General features: G+C 43.9%; 1 protein-coding gene and 1 long non-coding RNA gene across 11 annotated transcripts in view; one reads left to right on the plus strand and one right to left on the minus strand.

Annotated features, from left to right (window-relative positions):
* LOC119890361 overlaps positions 1-14,105 on the plus strand; it is a 51,396-nt gene extending 37,291 nt beyond the window's left edge. Inside the window, exon 3 of the long non-coding RNA XR_005442228.1 lies at positions 14,042-14,105. This is a non-coding gene — a long non-coding RNA (uncharacterized LOC119890361). The remainder of the gene's footprint in view (positions 1-14,041) is intronic.
* The window catches only part of LOC119890301 (BAH and coiled-coil domain-containing protein 1), a 64,336-nt gene that overhangs the window by 4,385 nt on the left and 42,542 nt on the right, over positions 1-17,409 (minus strand). For 6 of the 10 annotated variants that reach the window (XM_038701579.1, XM_038701525.1, XM_038701561.1 and 3 more), the window contains 18 exons: positions 16,561-16,829; positions 15,829-16,174; positions 14,025-14,975; positions 12,372-12,541; positions 12,074-12,210; positions 11,431-11,544; positions 8,565-8,679; positions 8,028-8,262; positions 7,705-7,899; positions 5,670-5,843; positions 5,252-5,535; positions 4,845-4,925; positions 4,228-4,357; positions 4,013-4,127; positions 3,252-3,327; positions 781-889; positions 526-642; positions 260-421 (listed from right to left, as the gene is read on the minus strand). In XM_038701579.1, coding sequence (XP_038557507.1) covers positions 260-421; positions 526-642; positions 781-889; positions 3,252-3,327; positions 4,013-4,127; positions 4,228-4,357; positions 4,845-4,925; positions 5,252-5,535; positions 5,670-5,843; positions 7,705-7,899; positions 8,028-8,262; positions 8,565-8,679; positions 11,431-11,544; positions 12,074-12,210; positions 12,372-12,541; positions 14,025-14,975; positions 15,829-16,174; positions 16,561-16,829 — 3,780 coding nt within the window. The remainder of the gene's footprint in view (positions 1-259; positions 422-525; positions 643-780; positions 890-3,251; positions 3,328-4,012; positions 4,128-4,227; positions 4,358-4,844; positions 4,926-5,251; positions 5,536-5,669; positions 5,844-7,704; positions 7,900-8,027; positions 8,263-8,564; positions 8,680-11,430; positions 11,545-12,073; positions 12,211-12,371; positions 12,542-14,024; positions 14,976-15,828; positions 16,175-16,560; positions 16,830-17,409) is intronic. The other 4 variants (XM_038701542.1, XM_038701570.1, XM_038701509.1 and 1 more) reach the window with 2 other exon arrangements.

Here is a 17,409-nt window from a genome sequence, read left to right on the forward strand (position 1 = left end):
TCAAAGTTAATATTAGTATAAAATGATACATGAGACATTTGGAATATTTACATTTGATGTAATGGTGCAGCTATAAAACTTGTTATTTTGGTTTGAAATGGTCGATGTTACCATTATAGTTTAAATGATTTGTTGGAACAAGCAGACAAATAGTACGTGTGATACCGTTTCACAGGAAAAAGTGTTTTTTTTTCTATAACTTTACAACTTCTAGGTTATTTAAGGTGGGAAAAAAAGAGTTTTAGGGGTTAATTCTTACCTGGTCTTCTTTTGTGAACAGTTAGAGTTTGGCTGTTGATTATAGTATTGTTAGTGTTGAGTCTGTCAGAGGGTCTGTCACTAATGGGGGCCTGCTCCAGACTAGAACTTCTCTTTCCTGTTGTCCCTCTGGGTACCACAAGGACAGGAGATGACTCCCCACCTAAAGGACAAGGGGTATAAGATTATTAGCATTTACGAACAGGTAGACAATACACTGCAACATGAAAGGTAAAATTTCCAGTTACAGGGAGAGGAGACACCCACAGTGAATCTGGTATCCTGGAGGCAGCAGGCGGATGTTTGGGAGAGAAATCTTCCCTCGGTCCCCATCATCAAACTCTACCATGACTCCTCCTTGCTTCCTTTCATCAGATGAACCACCTGCAAGAGACAGAAATGTACTTCCTCAGGTTTGCAGGAAAATGTACAAATGCAAAAAAGTGATTGTATATACAATACATATAATTTAAATGTATAATTGAAGATACAGAGGACACAGGAAAACAGTTGATGTCTCACCTCTGCGAACGTAGCCTGGGTATAAGCAGCGTGAACGTTCGCTCCAGTAAGCGCACACCCTGGTTCCTTCACTGAGCATAGTCTCTGACTCTGGCCGTATATCCAGGACCTGAAGGCCAGACAAAAAGATAATTAAGATTCATTACATGCTGCACGCACAAAGACATGCATGCATACACACACACACACACACACACACACACACACATACAAACAGTGTGAGAGCCATGGAGCATTGTGCATGGGCAGCCACTGTGTCACGTTTCCAAGCGGCACTTATCTCGTGCCAATGTGCCAGTCAGGGCTGAATAGAACGGAAGCCATGATGCAGTAAATCCTGACTTGCTGAGTAATACTAAAGAGGGCCTGAATAGAGGGCTTGTGATTGCAGGTTGCCAGATCCTCCCTCCAACAATGCAGGCAGCCCCAGCATCCGCCGCTCACTGGGGGCTCTTTCAGGTTGCTTTCATTTACTGTTGCCATGGCGAGGGACTCTTTGACTGATGAGGTGTGGATGTGGGTGTGTATGTGTGCATGGGGGAGGGAGAAGGAGCACGGTGAAAATCGGGGTATTGGTGTCAGAGTAAAATAAACAGCTTTTGTACTAATTTAAAGACAAGCAGGCGGAAGTATTACATAATTAGAACCAGCTGCTATCTGGTGAGTGTTTAGATAAGACTAAAGTTGCCAAAAGCGCTTGGTGTAGAGCTGAAAATTTTAAAACTGCACCATGACAAGGCTTTGTAGGAAAACTAACACTGATGAGCGAGCTGACGTTGAGAGAGGAGACAAGCGGTCAGATAGTAAATGGATCTATGTGTGAGGGGCAAGAGCTTCCACTGTAGAGCTGCAGCCACCTGATGATCACTGATCTTGTGTGGACAGTGAAATGCAATGGTAACTCTTGGCCAACAGGGAGATATAAAAAACTAATAACGTGGGACTTATTTTATTAGTGTTCTTGGTTTACCGTCTAAACAAACAGAAAACCTAATACTGTACAAAAGTACTTCAAAAGTAAGTTCACTTGAAGAAGTGTAATTGAATCCTATGCATCTGTGATGTATTTATCTCAGTTAACTTTAAACATATGTTTCTCTAGAGGTGAAAAAACGGGGTTTCAAACTGAATATCTTATCCTGCTTTAATTGAAAACATTACATTTACAGCTAGTAATTCCTCATAAGTCAAAATTTATGGCAGTCAACTTTATCAAAAAGAAGCTCACTTCCATACATGCGATACAACATAACCAAAATGTTCATTCTTCAATTACGTCTAGTCTAAAATTTTTGTAAATAGTTTCGACATCACAATAAGATTTTTACACATCACTACTTTATCATTCTAATGCTAGATGAAATATGATTTCAAAACCATTTTCTATGAAGTCCCAGTACAGTTATTGTGCCCTCTAAGCAGCTTCTCCTTTCCCCTATTAGAATGACTGCAAAATACATGAATCCAAGGCACAATCCTGCCAGTTAAACTCTGCTCTACTCTTTCAGGGTCCTTATCTGTGCTCAGTCTATTGTGTGCAAACACAACGTCCTGTGCTCTGTTTGGCAATAGTGAAGACTTATTTCCACAGTTGGAGAATATGTGGGTATGATGGCTTTACTTTGGGTGACCCAGCTGTTATTAGGGCATAGAGACCAGCATCCTCTCAGTAAAAATATGTGACAAAGGTCCCCTGCTGCAGTAAATAGTGAAACTCCATTTCTAGATGCGAAGCATACCAGGAAGCACATCCTATCTAAAACCAAATGTATACCAGCCAAGAATGTGCTGTGATTTCTACAATATATAATTATGTCTTATTACATGGATGACTTAGGTAAGCTGTAATTGTCTTAACATCAAACTGAGCGAGAATCCAAACAATCTTGTGGTCCAGGTAAAAAAAAAAATCTCAACGACCCCAGATGCAGTGAAAAAATTAAAGGAGTGAACTATTTAGATATAGATAAATAGATATACAATACGTCTTATAATAGCTGGATGGCACCACACTTTGGATCACAGGTCATCATTAGCTAGTTTCCCTTAAAACACCATTGTGTCTTTGTCACTCTGAACCTTTAAACAAATGTGTTACTTTGGCAGCAGTAGGGATGTGTAAAGCTCTCCCATTTAAAGTTTGAAAACATGAATGAATCCAGGTGTTAGTGAGATTATTCCACACACACACAGCTGGGTTTAACGGACATTCACCGACGCTCACACACACTAACACACATAAACCCAAAAATCCTGCCTCCTATATGTTCATATTCATGTAAGAGGTTAAGATGGTTTCAGTGACCCTGAGGGACAGTCAAGGGATAACAGAAAGGCTGGAAGGCAGTGGAGTAATGCATAGAGTGTGACAAGGATGTTTAAGAGAAATAGTGTTGAGTGACCCAGAAGACCAAACAAGTGATGGTATTTCTTGTAACAAAGAGTGTTTTAGTGCAGCGGGGTGAACTTACAGCTTCCTGTAACAGTTGCTCCAATGAATAGATTCTTGGGCGGTTTCCTCTTTCACCATCGATGACAATGTTAAAGCTAGAGAAAAAGCACAGCAGAAAGAAAAAAATTAGCCTATTTTCAGATGCTTGTATTATGCTTGCTTGGCTCCCATGTCACATGTTACTCCCACTCTCCTGTTGTTATAGCATATTTTTGCTGCCTGAGCCAGAGGAGCCATTATGAAACTCAGAGCTAGGTATGAAATGATGTGGGGTTTGTAATGTAAGAAAGAAAGAAAGATGTGAAGAGAGATTAAAAAAGAGGCACACGTTTGGGTATTGGTGATAACTTCTAGACCTCTCATGGAAAATTCCTCTTTACACAATATCTTGTTTGCATGTTTTTTTTTGTGATGGCTTCATGTCTAGAAGGATGTGTTAGCTTTTGGGAAAATTCATTAATTTTATTTCCTAGCTTTCACAGCTTATCAGCTTCTACATAGAAATGCCAATTTGCACAAAGTTTTCTCCATTTTAGCACATGTGTAGAGTGTAAACTGACAATAAAGGTGTAAACATGTTATTTGAAAGTAATCCCAGTCTGATAATTGTATTGTCCTTACTTCGATTTCAACTTTAACAATTTCCTTGATGAATAAAATAATCTGAAGGTATTTATGAAAGTATTTACATGACCTTTGTAAAAATGTAGTATCGCCTTATCTATATGTATATTCAGAAACTCCATGACTGATCACTTGAACCACTGCATGTGTACTTACATGTCTGGTAGCTCCAGAGTGTGGACCCTGGCAGCATATAGAAGCTCATCCTCCTTGGAGATCAGCACCTTCAGACCATCAGTTAAGAGTTCTTTGGTAAGGACACAGTTAGGAGCTGCATATGGAAAAGCAAACATCCCAATTAATATTTCAACGTCACTTATTTAACCATCTCATACTTTTACTGTTGCAAGATATCCAGTGTTTTCCCCTACCTTCATGGCTTTTGTTGTTGCATAAATGGCCGCTGTCCTCCTCTTCCTCTGAGAAGCTGCTGCCATCCATCTGAAAGCCCTCATCAGCGGCAAAGCTCTCCAGCAGCCGACTTACTGCTCGTCCCGTTGGCTGTGGAAAATAATAGAAGGGACGGACAGAAGAATAAATGCATGCAGTGATGGATACAAAAATAAAATTGGAGATATTAAGTGTGATAGAATAAATTTTTAACATGCCACTCAAAGTAGCAGTTAACTGCAGGGCACTTCACAGTGCCTGTATCATCTCCTATCAGTAGCCCTTTTACTCTAACATTTATTCACTTTGTCACAGCAGAAGGTGTGAGCCACCCCTCTTTCCACATCTCCTCTCCCATCCTTTCCTCCGATTGCTCAGCAGGAGGTTGGGCTATGTTTAATGTGCTAAGTAATTTTAATAGTTCTACAGTAACAGTCCTCAGGGTGAGAAATGTAGGACAGTAAGACATCACCAGAATTGTTAATAGAATGTATGAAGGCCAGCATTTTTTGCAGAATTGGATTCTGTTTGGCAGTTTGCATGCACCTGGTTTCCTGAGTTAGAAGTAAGTGCTGTTTGAATTCACTGTGACTGGTACCTGTTGGTCCTTGGTCCTTCGTCCCCTGCTGCCCTCCTCACTCTGTGAAGATGGTCCCCCAACTGACCAGCAACTTCTCCGCTGTTAAAATCAACATGAGGATGGACAAAATAAGTAGTGCGGGTGTGACATATCAGTTAAGAGGTACCTTTTGTGTGTGGCTGCTTCTATGCTTGGAGGTGGTGAGGGGGTGGATCATCTGACATTTCTAGGAGGCTATGATGGCCCAAAGTGACTTTGAAATGTACAATGAGCTAGAGCCTTTAGACTATACTATTCATTTTTGTAGTTTTTTTTCATTGCTATTAGTACAATTTTCTTATCCTAGAAAATGTAAGCAATGTTGGAGTATTCCATTTTTTCTAATTAAGTATATCAACATTTCTATAAAAATACTTTCTGATAACCTTATTGATTGCTCCTCTCAACATAGTGCTCTTGCGGGTCGCCCTTTTTAGCCTTTCACTGGTGGTCGGGAAGGTAGCCAGTCCCATGCTCCTCCGGTAGCGGTTGCCTCTGGTCCCAAGGCTGCCCCAACGAGGCTCCTTAGACCTGGGTACACATGGCCTTCTCACCCCTTCAGGCCGGAGATCATCGTGGTGGTTTTTCACTGCAGTGGCCAGGCCCAGCCTACAGGGGGGCTTCTTCCTTACTTTGACTTCGCCTTCTGCTCCAGACAGACTCTGGAAGCCTGTGCAGTTCAATTAGAGAAACAGATTTAGACCAAGCTAACAAGCCAGGAGGAGAAACACAAAACAGATGCTTCCCATGAAGATGTGGAGCAGCTTTGTTGACTTATGAATCAGTTTCAAAGGATAGTCTTACCGTAAAGCTCCTGTCTCTGTTTTTTGTTCCTGGCTTTCTGATTGGCTTCCAGTTTTACAACAGATGAGGGACTCGGACCTGTCACGGAGGAGCTAGAAGTGACGTCTCTGGGGGGTTGGGCTCTGTAGTCCTGACCTTCATCTGTATCATAGCTGCCTTCCTCTTCTTCATCTTCTAATGAAGGTAGCAAAAAATACAGTACAGAAATGCTACTATTGGGTAGATTTTATGAACGTAAGTGGCTTTTCAAATCTATCTTTTAAAGTCATCACTGACCAGTGAAGTTATTTAGCTTACTCTCCATTTCACAGGCACTTCATTAGCATTTAAGAGTTTAACTGTTCACAAAAATGATGTATGAAGTGCTTTGTCTCTGTGGTATTTCCTGGTGTGAACTCACATGCAACAGCGCTAGTGTGCAAAGGAGTGTGTGTCTGTGTATACTTGTACTTCCTATATAGTGAGGACCGTAACAAGATTATAAACAACAGAGTGAGGACATTAGGGTAAGGGTCCAGGGAACGCATTATATCAATGACGGTCCTCACAACTATAGAAGTACGAGGGTGTGTGTGTGTGTGTGTGTGTGTGTGTGTGTGTGTTTGTCACTGCACTTCTCAAGCAGCTCTTTGACCCAGTCTGCTGGTCTCCAGGGCAGTCAAAGCCTCTCACAGGCAAGCGTCCACCGCTGTGGATGCACTTTCAGCCCAGAACAGCCAACAAGGCTCAGTCACAATCACTGAGGTGTTGAATGTCCATGCACACCAATTACAAGATATTTATTAATAACTATTTTCTCAATGCTGATTGCTTTTTTAATTATTTACAAATTACAATAAGACACACTGGACTTAAATTGGCATAGCACATCTCAAGTGAATAACTAATGTGTTAGTGATACTCTGGTCCAATGACAGCAGGTGTTTCTTTATTGTTTACTTGAAACCGGTCAAAGATGCATCATTCACTGCAGCCCATTGTTGTTTTCTGTAGAATTTTATTGCTGTGTACAGTTAATGTTTATAAAGTCTTTTCATCAACCAAAAACACCCTTGACACATGGCTGTTCCATCATACAGATAACACTCATACACTTGTAGTGTATGCACAGAAGAAGGTGTACGCAACTTTTTCAGCAAACTTTGGTATTTATGAAAACAAACTTGACAGGAGAATGCGCAGTCCCTCCTTGGTAAACCTTACCCTTGTACGCAAAAAAACTGGAGAAATGAGAAACTGCAACTCAGATGGCAGAAGGATGACACTGTTTGAAATGCATACCATTGTGGTAAATAAATCAAACTATTACCTCTGAGTATTAATAATATCAGTTAATTTGCAAAAACAGATAAAAGCCATTCTTAAATAAATAAACAAGCACCCGTTTGATATTCCCTGAAGTGTGGAATAAAGATTTTTTTGTGAACGAGATATCTTATCCTGTTTGATACTCCCTGGAGTGCACATAAAAATAACCATGATTTAGGATAATAAACACGAAAGGAGATATCTGTTTTTGCAAAAGAACACCTAAAATATGTAGAGTTTTATCAGGAATCATATTTAATTTGATCTGTAATTAATACTTGCATGCTAGGAAATTTATTCTCATAAAGAAGCTGAACAGTAGGACAAATTACGTTTAAAGTGATTCTGTTTTCGATGCCTCAGTTGAGCAAATACCAGTGCATAGTTTCATATATTATCACATGTTGTTGCCCTATCCCCAGGCATTGCGTCAGTGTGTGGATGTGAGGCCTTGCTTTTAAAAACAGAACTTATATAAAATGATAACATTATTTAAGTAGATCTTTCAGAATACAGCTGATGAATATTTGTGCATAAGAACTTTCTGTGTTTCGTCAATACGCAACCTTTTGATGTGAATCCCACGCGAAATTTTATAAATGAGGCCCCAGTTCTTTCTTGCTGTGAGAAGATGTTTAACACTGAGCCATACTGGGTTGCTGTGGCCAGTTTCATTATCTATCACTATATATGTCTCATAACCAGATCTCAGTATTCACTGCCTCACCTTGATCAGAGGAGTCGCTCTCTGCAGGGGAGCTCTCTCCCTCCTCCATTGCCTCCTGTCTCTGGGTACGGAGGACCCTCGCTCTGGGCTGTTTCAGACGGGAGGAACCCTGTATCGGGGTAGCGGATCCCTTTTTATGTCCACGGCGCACTACTCCAGTCCAGCTGTCTTGGGGGCCACTGTCCGCACTGGCTGCTGAGAAAGTTTGCAAAACCACAGCTTAAATTCGTGTTACGAATTATTGAATTCAACTGACACAGCACTGTGCTTATTAAAACAAAACAGCAGGAGGTTCAATCAACAATGTGGTTGTCATTATCTACCTGTGTCACTTTGTCCCCCAGACTCTCGTCTGGACTCAGCTTTGCTTGTGCCCTGGCTTCTGTGTCTATGCTTCGGGTTGGAGTTGCAGGGCGAAACCTCCTTGTCCCTAGAGCCTGTTCCTGAGAGATTCTTTTTACCCTGGGCCTTCTGTTTGAGCTGACTCACATCGCCGGCCAGCTTGGAGCTGAGCATGCTGTGAAGACTGCTTTTTCTGCAGCCCTGTGCTTTTATCTGCTGCAACAGAGAGATGAGAGAGTGAGCCAGTTAAACTCCCGGTCACAGCAGCCGCAAAAGCATCAGAGCATCAGAGGAAGAGGGGTCTAGTTTTCTCACACACAGAGAAGAAAAAGGAATAGTAGAAGCCCCAATGAAAAATATATTAATATGGAGAGGAGAGGATTTGACTCCTGAGGGTAGCACCTAATTAGAAGTAGCGTGCAACAAAGGAATATTTCGAATGCAAAGAAACAAAGAGTGGCCTCTTTCATTTCTAGTTGCATAGAGGACAAAAGGAAGGAGGACAAGGGGACCCTGACCTGTGTGCTGCTGAGTTGCTCAAAGCCACGACTGGACAGCCTCTTCTTCCTTCTCTGGCTGTCCCCGCCCCCTCCTAGGTCCTCAGGCGATAGGGCAAGCCCCGCCCCCATCGACCTGCCAGTCAAAACAAGGGAAAGGCATTCATTAGAGGAGAATGGCAGTGGTTTGAAAGAAAAAGAAGGGGGTAGGACATCACAGGGGAAAACAGAGTTGAGTCACCTCTTTGTGGGATCTAATAAGTCTCCTTTCTCTGTCTGATGAACAGAATGACAAAAAAGGACATGGAGAGCCCAGTGTCTGAACCAAGCATTTTTTGGGGGGGATCTAACAAGGAACCTGGGATTGTTTGAGGGCAGTGTGGCATAAGAAGCCTTAACGCTTTATCTGTGTCTGTGTTTTTGCAGCCTGTGAAGCACTGCATAGCTTTGAAAGATACAGTAAATGGTTGGAAGGCATTGCATTTGTATGCAGCTCTATTGTTCTCAGCGAATATCACAGCTCTCCAGTTGTATTTTTATATCACTGTGAGACACTGTTTCCCCTACACTGAGTACCATCACAGGCCAACCACTCCAAATGCCCTTGAATTTCCCTCTGGAAGCCTGCCCATAGACCACACCGACGTGAGCCAGGCAATGCTCAAACAAAAGATTAACTTCCCCTTTCCCAGTGTGCGTACAGCCTAGGAAATCGGTCACATTTACAGAGTAAGCAGGGTTTAAATGTGAAGTAGATAAATAAAGTGTCTTCAACACTTCATGTTAGTTCAGTGTTTTCTGCTCTATACACTGTTTGGAATCAAATGTGTGTGTGCTTCATTGTTTATGTGTAGTCTGTATGGAACACATCACAGTGAACAGAGTTTGTATGCAGGCCTCGATTGTGTGTAAATCTCATAATCAGAGTGTGTCAGCATACATCTGTAACAGAACATGAAAAGAATGGAGGCGATTGTCGGTCAGTGGGACTGTCTGCCCCACTGACTGACAGGAGACTGACAGAGGTGGCAGTGAAGTGTGAGTTGTCCCTCTGAGGCAGATCCCGCCACGGCTTGCCTTCCGCTGCTGACAAACACAATATGACAGAGTCCCTCCCCTCTGTGGGGGGCTGGCGGTGCTGAGTGTACAGTGACTAATTAAACAGAATTGATTAGCAGGGTTTGCTGGCGAGCAGTAGTTCTCTCCAGCCTTCCCCCCCAATCAAAGCAGCATTACAAAGGACCCCAATGCTCTACCCACAGGAATAACAGTGGCATGCACAAAAACAAACAATGCCTGCATAAATGCTCATAAGCACACAGCTGCATCCATAACTAATTGCACAGATGCATAGAATGCACAGGCAGGGAGGCTTGAATTTATCATTCACTCTAACACAGCCCCACACACCTCCAGCAGTTCAAGCTAAATAAGGTAAAGAAGAAGATACTAAAAGGCTGAGCTATTACCCTCTGACCCACTGCCCTCCATCATAGCACCCAGGCATCTTGTAGTGTCATGAGTGGCAGGTGTAGTACATGCTTTTACATAACCCTGCCATGTAACAAAACATGGGACTAATCAGTCCCCAGTCTGCCTGTTCCTCGTTCAGAGGTGTCATTCTCCGCTGCATTGTACACCCACATCTGCAGAAAAGGGCGTACACACTGGCTGCCTTGAAGAAAACTATACCTGAGCTGTGGCTCAGATTTTAAAGCAATAGAGAGTACTGTGGCCTGCAGAACACACCACCAGCGCCATGTCGGCCCCCACCTTTCTGACACTGCACTTTGCTGCAGGGCCCTGACCCGTTACCCTTTCATTTGGGTGTCATTGTCACCCAGCATCAGCGTCCCCACTCCAATCAGAACTGGCCTGGCGAGGGGGCAGTGGTACATGGGTGGAAGCAGAGTGGAGGTGACATCGCAGAGGGGCAGTAGGGAACGCTGTGGGCCGCTGCCCAGAAGTCACGGTGAGAAAATAAGGGAGAAGATGGAGAGCGAGAGAACCCTGCAAGGTGACATTTAGTGCTCTCAGCCTTTCCAAACCCTGATGACAAGGCTAATTGAAGCCTGACAGCAAACCTTTAGACCCATGACCCTCTTGGTTTATTGGTCCCCACCATTAAACTGCAATGGTACCTGTGTTTTGACAAAAGCTGACACTTGCACTTTTTAAAATGCCATCAACATATTTTGGGAAAAAGTAGGGTCCTTGATTCTTGAATATCTTCCAATGTCTTTATCTCTGTCTCCCTCTTTATTTTTCTGCTGTTCTGCTCACTGTGTTCCTGTAATTGTTTTTTTCCCCTCATACGCACACAGACATTGTATGAGGGCTCTAAATGTCAGCTTATCTCTGAGTGCCTGGACTGTCTGACCATCATGTTATCCTTTGGACCCCTGGTGATCCTGTGGGGCTGTAATGGCAGTGGTGTGTCACATTCCTGCTGCTGGGACAGATTACAGGAGAATTCACAGTACTCTAATTACATCCTCTGCCTGTCATCCCCCTAGCCAGCTCCCCCCGAACCCAGCATATCTAAGCTCAACAATGCACTACAGTAATGCCACTGAGGTTTACAATTATCCGGTTTGAAGCCTAATGAGACATATGAGCATCTTTTTGTTTATGTGTAGTACATATACATATCAAGCATATTTACATATTCTGTATAACCAGACACACAACTGACACTGAATATGCTGTTATACAATTACGGTGTTGAATAGATTAGAAAGGGTTCAAGTGGACTTCCTTGAATGGTTGAGATGTGTTCTCCCATTTCCTGTTTATGCCACTGAGAGGCGGTCCCTGTATGCCAGTGATATGGAGGGGTTTGTCGGGCAAGATTGGACTATAGTCAGTCAGCAGAGGTAGCACTCACTTGACTTTTCTATGGCTTTCAGATGAGGACACTGGACCTGTGGTGAGGGTGGGTTTCCGCTTCCTTGGCCGCCCCGGTCCTCGTCGTGCTGGGCTGCGCGGTGTTTCCTCCTTCCTGCTTACACACGCAGATGTAAACACACAAGCAGATAGAGAGGAGCTCTGAGATACTACACATATCTAAACTCAAAAGGTTGTAGCAGTGAAGAATATAGAAAGGAATCCAGTTGAAATCTAGAATCAAATGTGTTTAAGGTTTTATTACTTAAGTTCAGATCTTTTGGGGTTGTATCATGTACTTGTCCATAGTCAGGTATTACCGACACTAGATGGCGGTCAGCATGCCTCCAGTTTGGAGATGCAGACAGGAGTACTGGCACGGAAGCTAAGAAATGCGGTCAAACAGCAACTCTTGTGTTCTGTGAGGTAAAATTACTGGTTTTGTCAAAGGAGTTTGGTAGCTCTGAATAGAGTGATATAATGGATTCAGTTTCCCATCGGAAACGGTTGTACAACAGCAAAGTAAAGCGGCCCCCATCCACAGCAGTACGTTTCTTAGCTCCAAAAACTGACTACGGAGTACCTCATACAACCCCGCTTCAAAAAACCCCTTTTAAGGAAAAGGAGGATTTGGTCATACTCACTGATGATCATGCTTCCTCTGAAGTTTAGCCAGCTCCTTTTGTTTTTCTTTGTAGCGACGCTGTAGCTCAGCCAACTTCACACGCATTGCAAGCTCAGGACCGTCCATTGTTTCCATGGCACCCTTGGCTGGGCACACCTAAGGTATGCATCGTTGTTGGTTATTTTTAACATTAAAAAAACAACCTTAAAAATTGAAAGTAAAACACATTCTTTACTTGGTTATCTATTTGTTTACTTAAATGAAAAACCCTATAGAATCTTTGCATTAACATGGGCAAACTGTAGTTGCAGTCTTACTGGTTCATTGCGAGGTGTCCAGCTGCATTTTCTACGTAAATTGAGGATCCTGCGGGCTGGGAAATGTCGCCCTGAACCTGTACTGCTGCTTTCCGGAGAGTCAATCTCCAGTGCACGGGCTGTGGCCAGGGTAGCAAGGCTCTGGAGGTCAAACATAAGCAACTCCTCCTCTGTTACGAAGGAAAACACATTGATTTGGTTAACATTGTGTCAATGCATGCTTGACTTTTGACACGGAAATTGTAAGCTTGTTTCCTGAAACAAATGTCAAAAGAACCTCATGTTAAAGTAAAAGAAGAAAGATAGCGAGTGTTTGTGCACGTGGGCATTACATGTGCACATTCAGCATCAAAACTTGCACATGTGGCTTATTATTTCAAGAGTAATCCTGTTATATAGCAAATAAATGGTGAGGAACAAAGAAAATGAGAGAAATTGAGCACATTAAGCGAGTATGAGGAAGCAGCAGCATGTAGTTTCAGAGGTCATATCAATGTGGACTCACCAGATGCTGCTATGTGAGTGGCCATCTGGGCAAAGCTCTTCCTATATAGCCCTCTCTGCCTGTGGCACTGACTTAACTATTTGCTATCAATGGACTGAGCTAAAGGGGTTGCAGCCTTGCCACAGAGACTGAAAAACATGAAATTTTGTTTACAAAGTAGCACTGTCTTATGTCTTTACATATGAAGAAAAGAACAGTGACTTTTCTCACTTGTTTTAGTACTTGTTATGGTAAAAAATATTGTTGTGACTCGACATGTGCCACTTCCCTGAGCTGTCAACAGTATCTCATCACAAAGACAACATCAGTGACACTGAATCAGTAGATGGTACCCTCTTTATAGAACCCTCTTTTGGGAGCAGTTAGATGCATTAGGATGCTGTGGTAAACACAAAACATCCTTTTGCATGAATAAAAAAACACATGGCGCTTTGAAAAGCTAGGAAGCTTTTAAAGGCACTTTAAAACAATGGGGTCTAATTAGCCAGGCAATGCTCCAGGGTGCTGAAAACATCGACTGCTTTTGTGATTACACACTAACTTTGAGTAACATGTTGTGTGTGGAGAGAAAGAAGCCAATTGGTGTGTGTCTTTTTTTCCTTTTTGTGAAAGTGTGTGTGTATTTGCAGTTGTGTTTTTGTGTGTATTTTTTTTGTGTTTTTAATGCGTGTCTGGTTGTGTGTGTACTTGTGCACACGTGTGGATCAAACAGTGGCAGGGTGGAGAGATGGAGAGACAGATCCCTAAGGAAATCTGGAAGGGAAAGAGAGAGGGAGCTGTACACTAGTAGTTCAGCCCTGTCCGCTTGCTTCTTCTCCCTCTCCTGAGGCCTCTGCATCGTTAGAACAGCCTTTTAGAAAATAAAAGTGCCTTTAACACACCAAAGAAGAGGAACGGCAAGCAGACAGTTTCTCTGGGGACATGTTAGAATCCACCAGAGGCTCCTGAGACCAGCAGGAAGAGAGGAGTATCTGGGAGGGAACACAGAGCGACAGAGGCTAGGCCGGAGGGGGGAGTGGGAGTTTGTCTCAGTGGATGCAGAGGAGAAGGAGGGTAAACTACGAGAGAGAAGTGCATTCTGCTGATAGGAGTGTGTTTCTGTGTTCATGTTAATGTTTATGAGTAATGGAAGACCCATTGTCCCTCACCCTGGCTTTTCCCACAGGTGCGCTTTTGCTGTTGCAGCTCCAGATCTGCCAGTTCACTCAGAAGCTCCATACCATGGTGGGGGTTGGGCTTGGACGGGGCAACTGATGGGGTGCTAAGAGGGAACAAGGGGAACGGAGGTACATCTGTGCAGAAGGCAGCAGCAATCAGCAGCTCCAGACTCCAGTAGCAGGGCACAAGAGGTTTGTGGGGCACGGGAACAGTTGCCTGGCTTGGGCTAGTGGCAGAAGCTGGGACAGTGGAAAGACATACAAAACCCACTGGGGTGTCATCAGAGGCCATCTCTTTCTTGTGGTGCTGCTCGCTGTCCTTTGCACCCTCAAGGGCCAGGGACTGCAACTCAGGGTCTGCGGGGGAAGCAGGGTCAAGCTCGATGATGGTGGGCAGCTCTGGCTCCTGCTCTCCAGGCATGTTGACCTTTTGACCAAGCTCCACCTGGCTCTCCTCACCCACCGCCTCATCATCCTCTTCCTCTTCCAAGGTGATGACAACTTCTGGCCTTTCAGGCTCCTCTGTTGAAAGGGGTACTGGACAGGAAGCAGCCTCACACACTGGGCTCTCAGCAGGGGGGCAAACCAGGACCTCTTCCTCAGCGGTTCCCTGCTCCTCCACATCCTTCTCTCCAGGCACATAGTTGACTGCTGTCACCGTTGCTACCTCTACCTCGTCCCTCTGTTCCAGAACTCTCTCAGCCACTCTTTCCTCCTCTTCCTGCTCCACTTCCACCGGTGGGAGTGGCTCTGAGAGAGGCCTGACCACCGCTTGGCAGTCAAGCTCCTCCCCCAGGCTGGAGAGAGACCGGGGAGCATGCTCAGCAGGCTCCACTTGGACAGCTTCCAGGTCGGCTGGCTCAGCCAGTCGAACATCCTGGGGGGAGGGCCCGCTCCTGTAGCCCATGGCAATACCAGGGTAGGTGTATCCAGGAGGCAAGTCTATAGAGAAAGAAATATAGATAATAGAGTCATAAATGGTCAAATTTGGCTGAACGATTCTGATAAAACCTCCCACAAAAATATGTCATAAGTGATATTTTAGCTGAAATTTAACAGAAATCAGGTTGTCTTAAAGACAACTTTACATTTAGAGGTGGTATGCAAATCCTTATACATCAGGCCTACTCTGAACCTAACTCTCTTGCTACCTTTGAGGTCACAAAGGGTGAAAATCAGGAAAAGGAAAAGCACTCTGCCTTGATCTTCCCAGCAGTAGGAGGGGTAGAGGACCACATGCAACCTCTTGTTTGAGTGTGTTATTTGAAGTGGGCCAGGCCTTTGGTTTATCAGAGTAACTGACACAATTCCTCTGGCGTGTGGCGGCCGTTAGCCAGACATTAATGATGATGAAGAGAGTGCAGGGCCTGTGGGGGTGGAGGAGAGGCAAGGGCTGCTATTGAGGTGTTTCTCAGTCATTATCGAGGTAACGGTACTGGAAAGCCCCGGCTCAGCCGGCAGCCATTTTCTGCAGCTTTGAGCTGTTCAGTCAATCAGGGGCTTGCCAACAGAGCCACCCACACATATTACCACACCACCAGCAGAAAAAAAGGATCATTAACAACAGTGGCTTTTCCAACTTCCATTGAGTATAATGTACAAGGTGCTGTTATATCCTAGGATCCACTGTCCTTTTTGCTGTGTCAGAGTTATTTGACAGCATGTTCTTTGACAGGCATTTATCTGCTGTAGCTCATACTTAAGCAATGCACACAGTGCATTAGAGGCAGCTGGAAAACTTTGATGCTCATTTGTATATTTTTGTTTGTATGTACACACTTTTACTAATACTTACCAGGCTCTAGAGACTCTGGGTAATCCTGTGGGGGCTGTCCCTCTCCTCTCTTGTCCTGGGATTCAGCGCCCTTGGGCATCTGAGGTGGTGCAGGGCTGATGGCAGGTGAGTGAGGGGCTGCTGCGGCAGGGCTGGGAGCGGGACAGGGTGTAGAAGGAGTGCTTTTGGGATGTGGTCGTAGTGAGGGGGACTGGCAACAAGGGGACAGATGAGTGGCACAGGCCCCAGGGGGTGAGTTGTTCCTCTGAGTTGGGTTGTAAGAGTAGGGCTTGGCAGGTTTAGACGTTCTGGGTTCCGAAATGAGTTCTTCTAGTTCAACCGAGGGCTCACTGGGCCTCTTCTGTATCTGTGACATTAAAATAGTTTTTTATTTCTACATTTTATGGATGGGCCTAACAAATCTTAAGTCTAGAATCAAGTGAATTTCTATATTAGCAATGTAATAACCTATTGCTTGTAAACAAGTCACTGACACAAAAAAATTGCTTGCTCCACAACCTATATTCACTCCATCTCTGTGAGGAAATCAGCATACCTCACAAAAATATTAGGAAGATAAAAATAAACTGAATAGCCATGTGAGAATTTAAGCTGACAAATGTCTCAGTCTGCTTGAGTCTTGTTTTCTTTCAGATAGATATATAGATAGTCAATCTATGAAAAACTATGTTAATCAAACTCTCTTCACACTGAATTTCAGTGTGAAGAGCCATATTTTGACTTTATGGTCACCTGTGAATTGTGAGTGGCATGATGTTGCATGTCCATGCCATGTGCAGCTCTGTGCTGTTGCTGCTGGATTTGAGACTGTGGTTGCGGTTGCGGTTGCTGTGATTGGTGGCTCTGGTGCTGATGCTGGAGCTGTTGGTGCTGCTGGAGAGCGTACAGCTCCTGTTGCCGTAGAAACTGGGATCTGGAGTACACAGCAGGATGTTGCATGTGGGAGGGTGGGCCCCGGGCACCATACACTGGGGGCCACAGCCCTGGCTGCTCCATCACATCTAATGAGAAAAAGAGGAATATGACAAAGGGGGCTACCTTGGAACAAAAAGACATGCATGCACATACACACTTGCACATACAACCCTTTTCCTTTGGATTCATACACATGAACACTAGTACCATAGAATAACATTGTGTTATCCATATCTCTCATTATCAACCTCCCACACACGCATTTCAAAAGAGTAAAACCATTATGGATCATTTAAAAATCATTGTATTCACATTTTATAGCAAGGACATAGACAAATCTCTTCAGAAAAAGATTTTTTTGACTTCACAAAACAACATCTCCCCAGGCAGCAGCAATCCCACACTCTCCCCCGCTCTGAACAGAAAGCTGTATCTTAAGAACTGCCTGGAGAATTTGCTGGAATGCTGGAAAAAAGTCATGACAATGATGAAATGTGAACAGATGAGAGAACTGAGAGATTAGAGGTCAAATGGAAATGCATGTTTCCGCTGAAAAGTCCCACCTGCCCAGCCAAACCACATGACAGAGATCCCACTTGGGAAGTAGTGAGCCTACACTATAGAAACCTAAAAATTTGTATTTTTCTATTCCTCCCCCCTGCAATC

Source organism: Micropterus salmoides, unplaced genomic scaffold, assembly GCF_014851395.1.
Source record: "Micropterus salmoides isolate LMB-PRFRI ecotype aquatic unplaced genomic scaffold, ASM1485139v1 Ms_hic_scaffold_10, whole genome shotgun sequence".
Classification (NCBI taxonomy): Eukaryota; Metazoa; Chordata; class Actinopteri; order Centrarchiformes; family Centrarchidae; genus Micropterus; species Micropterus salmoides.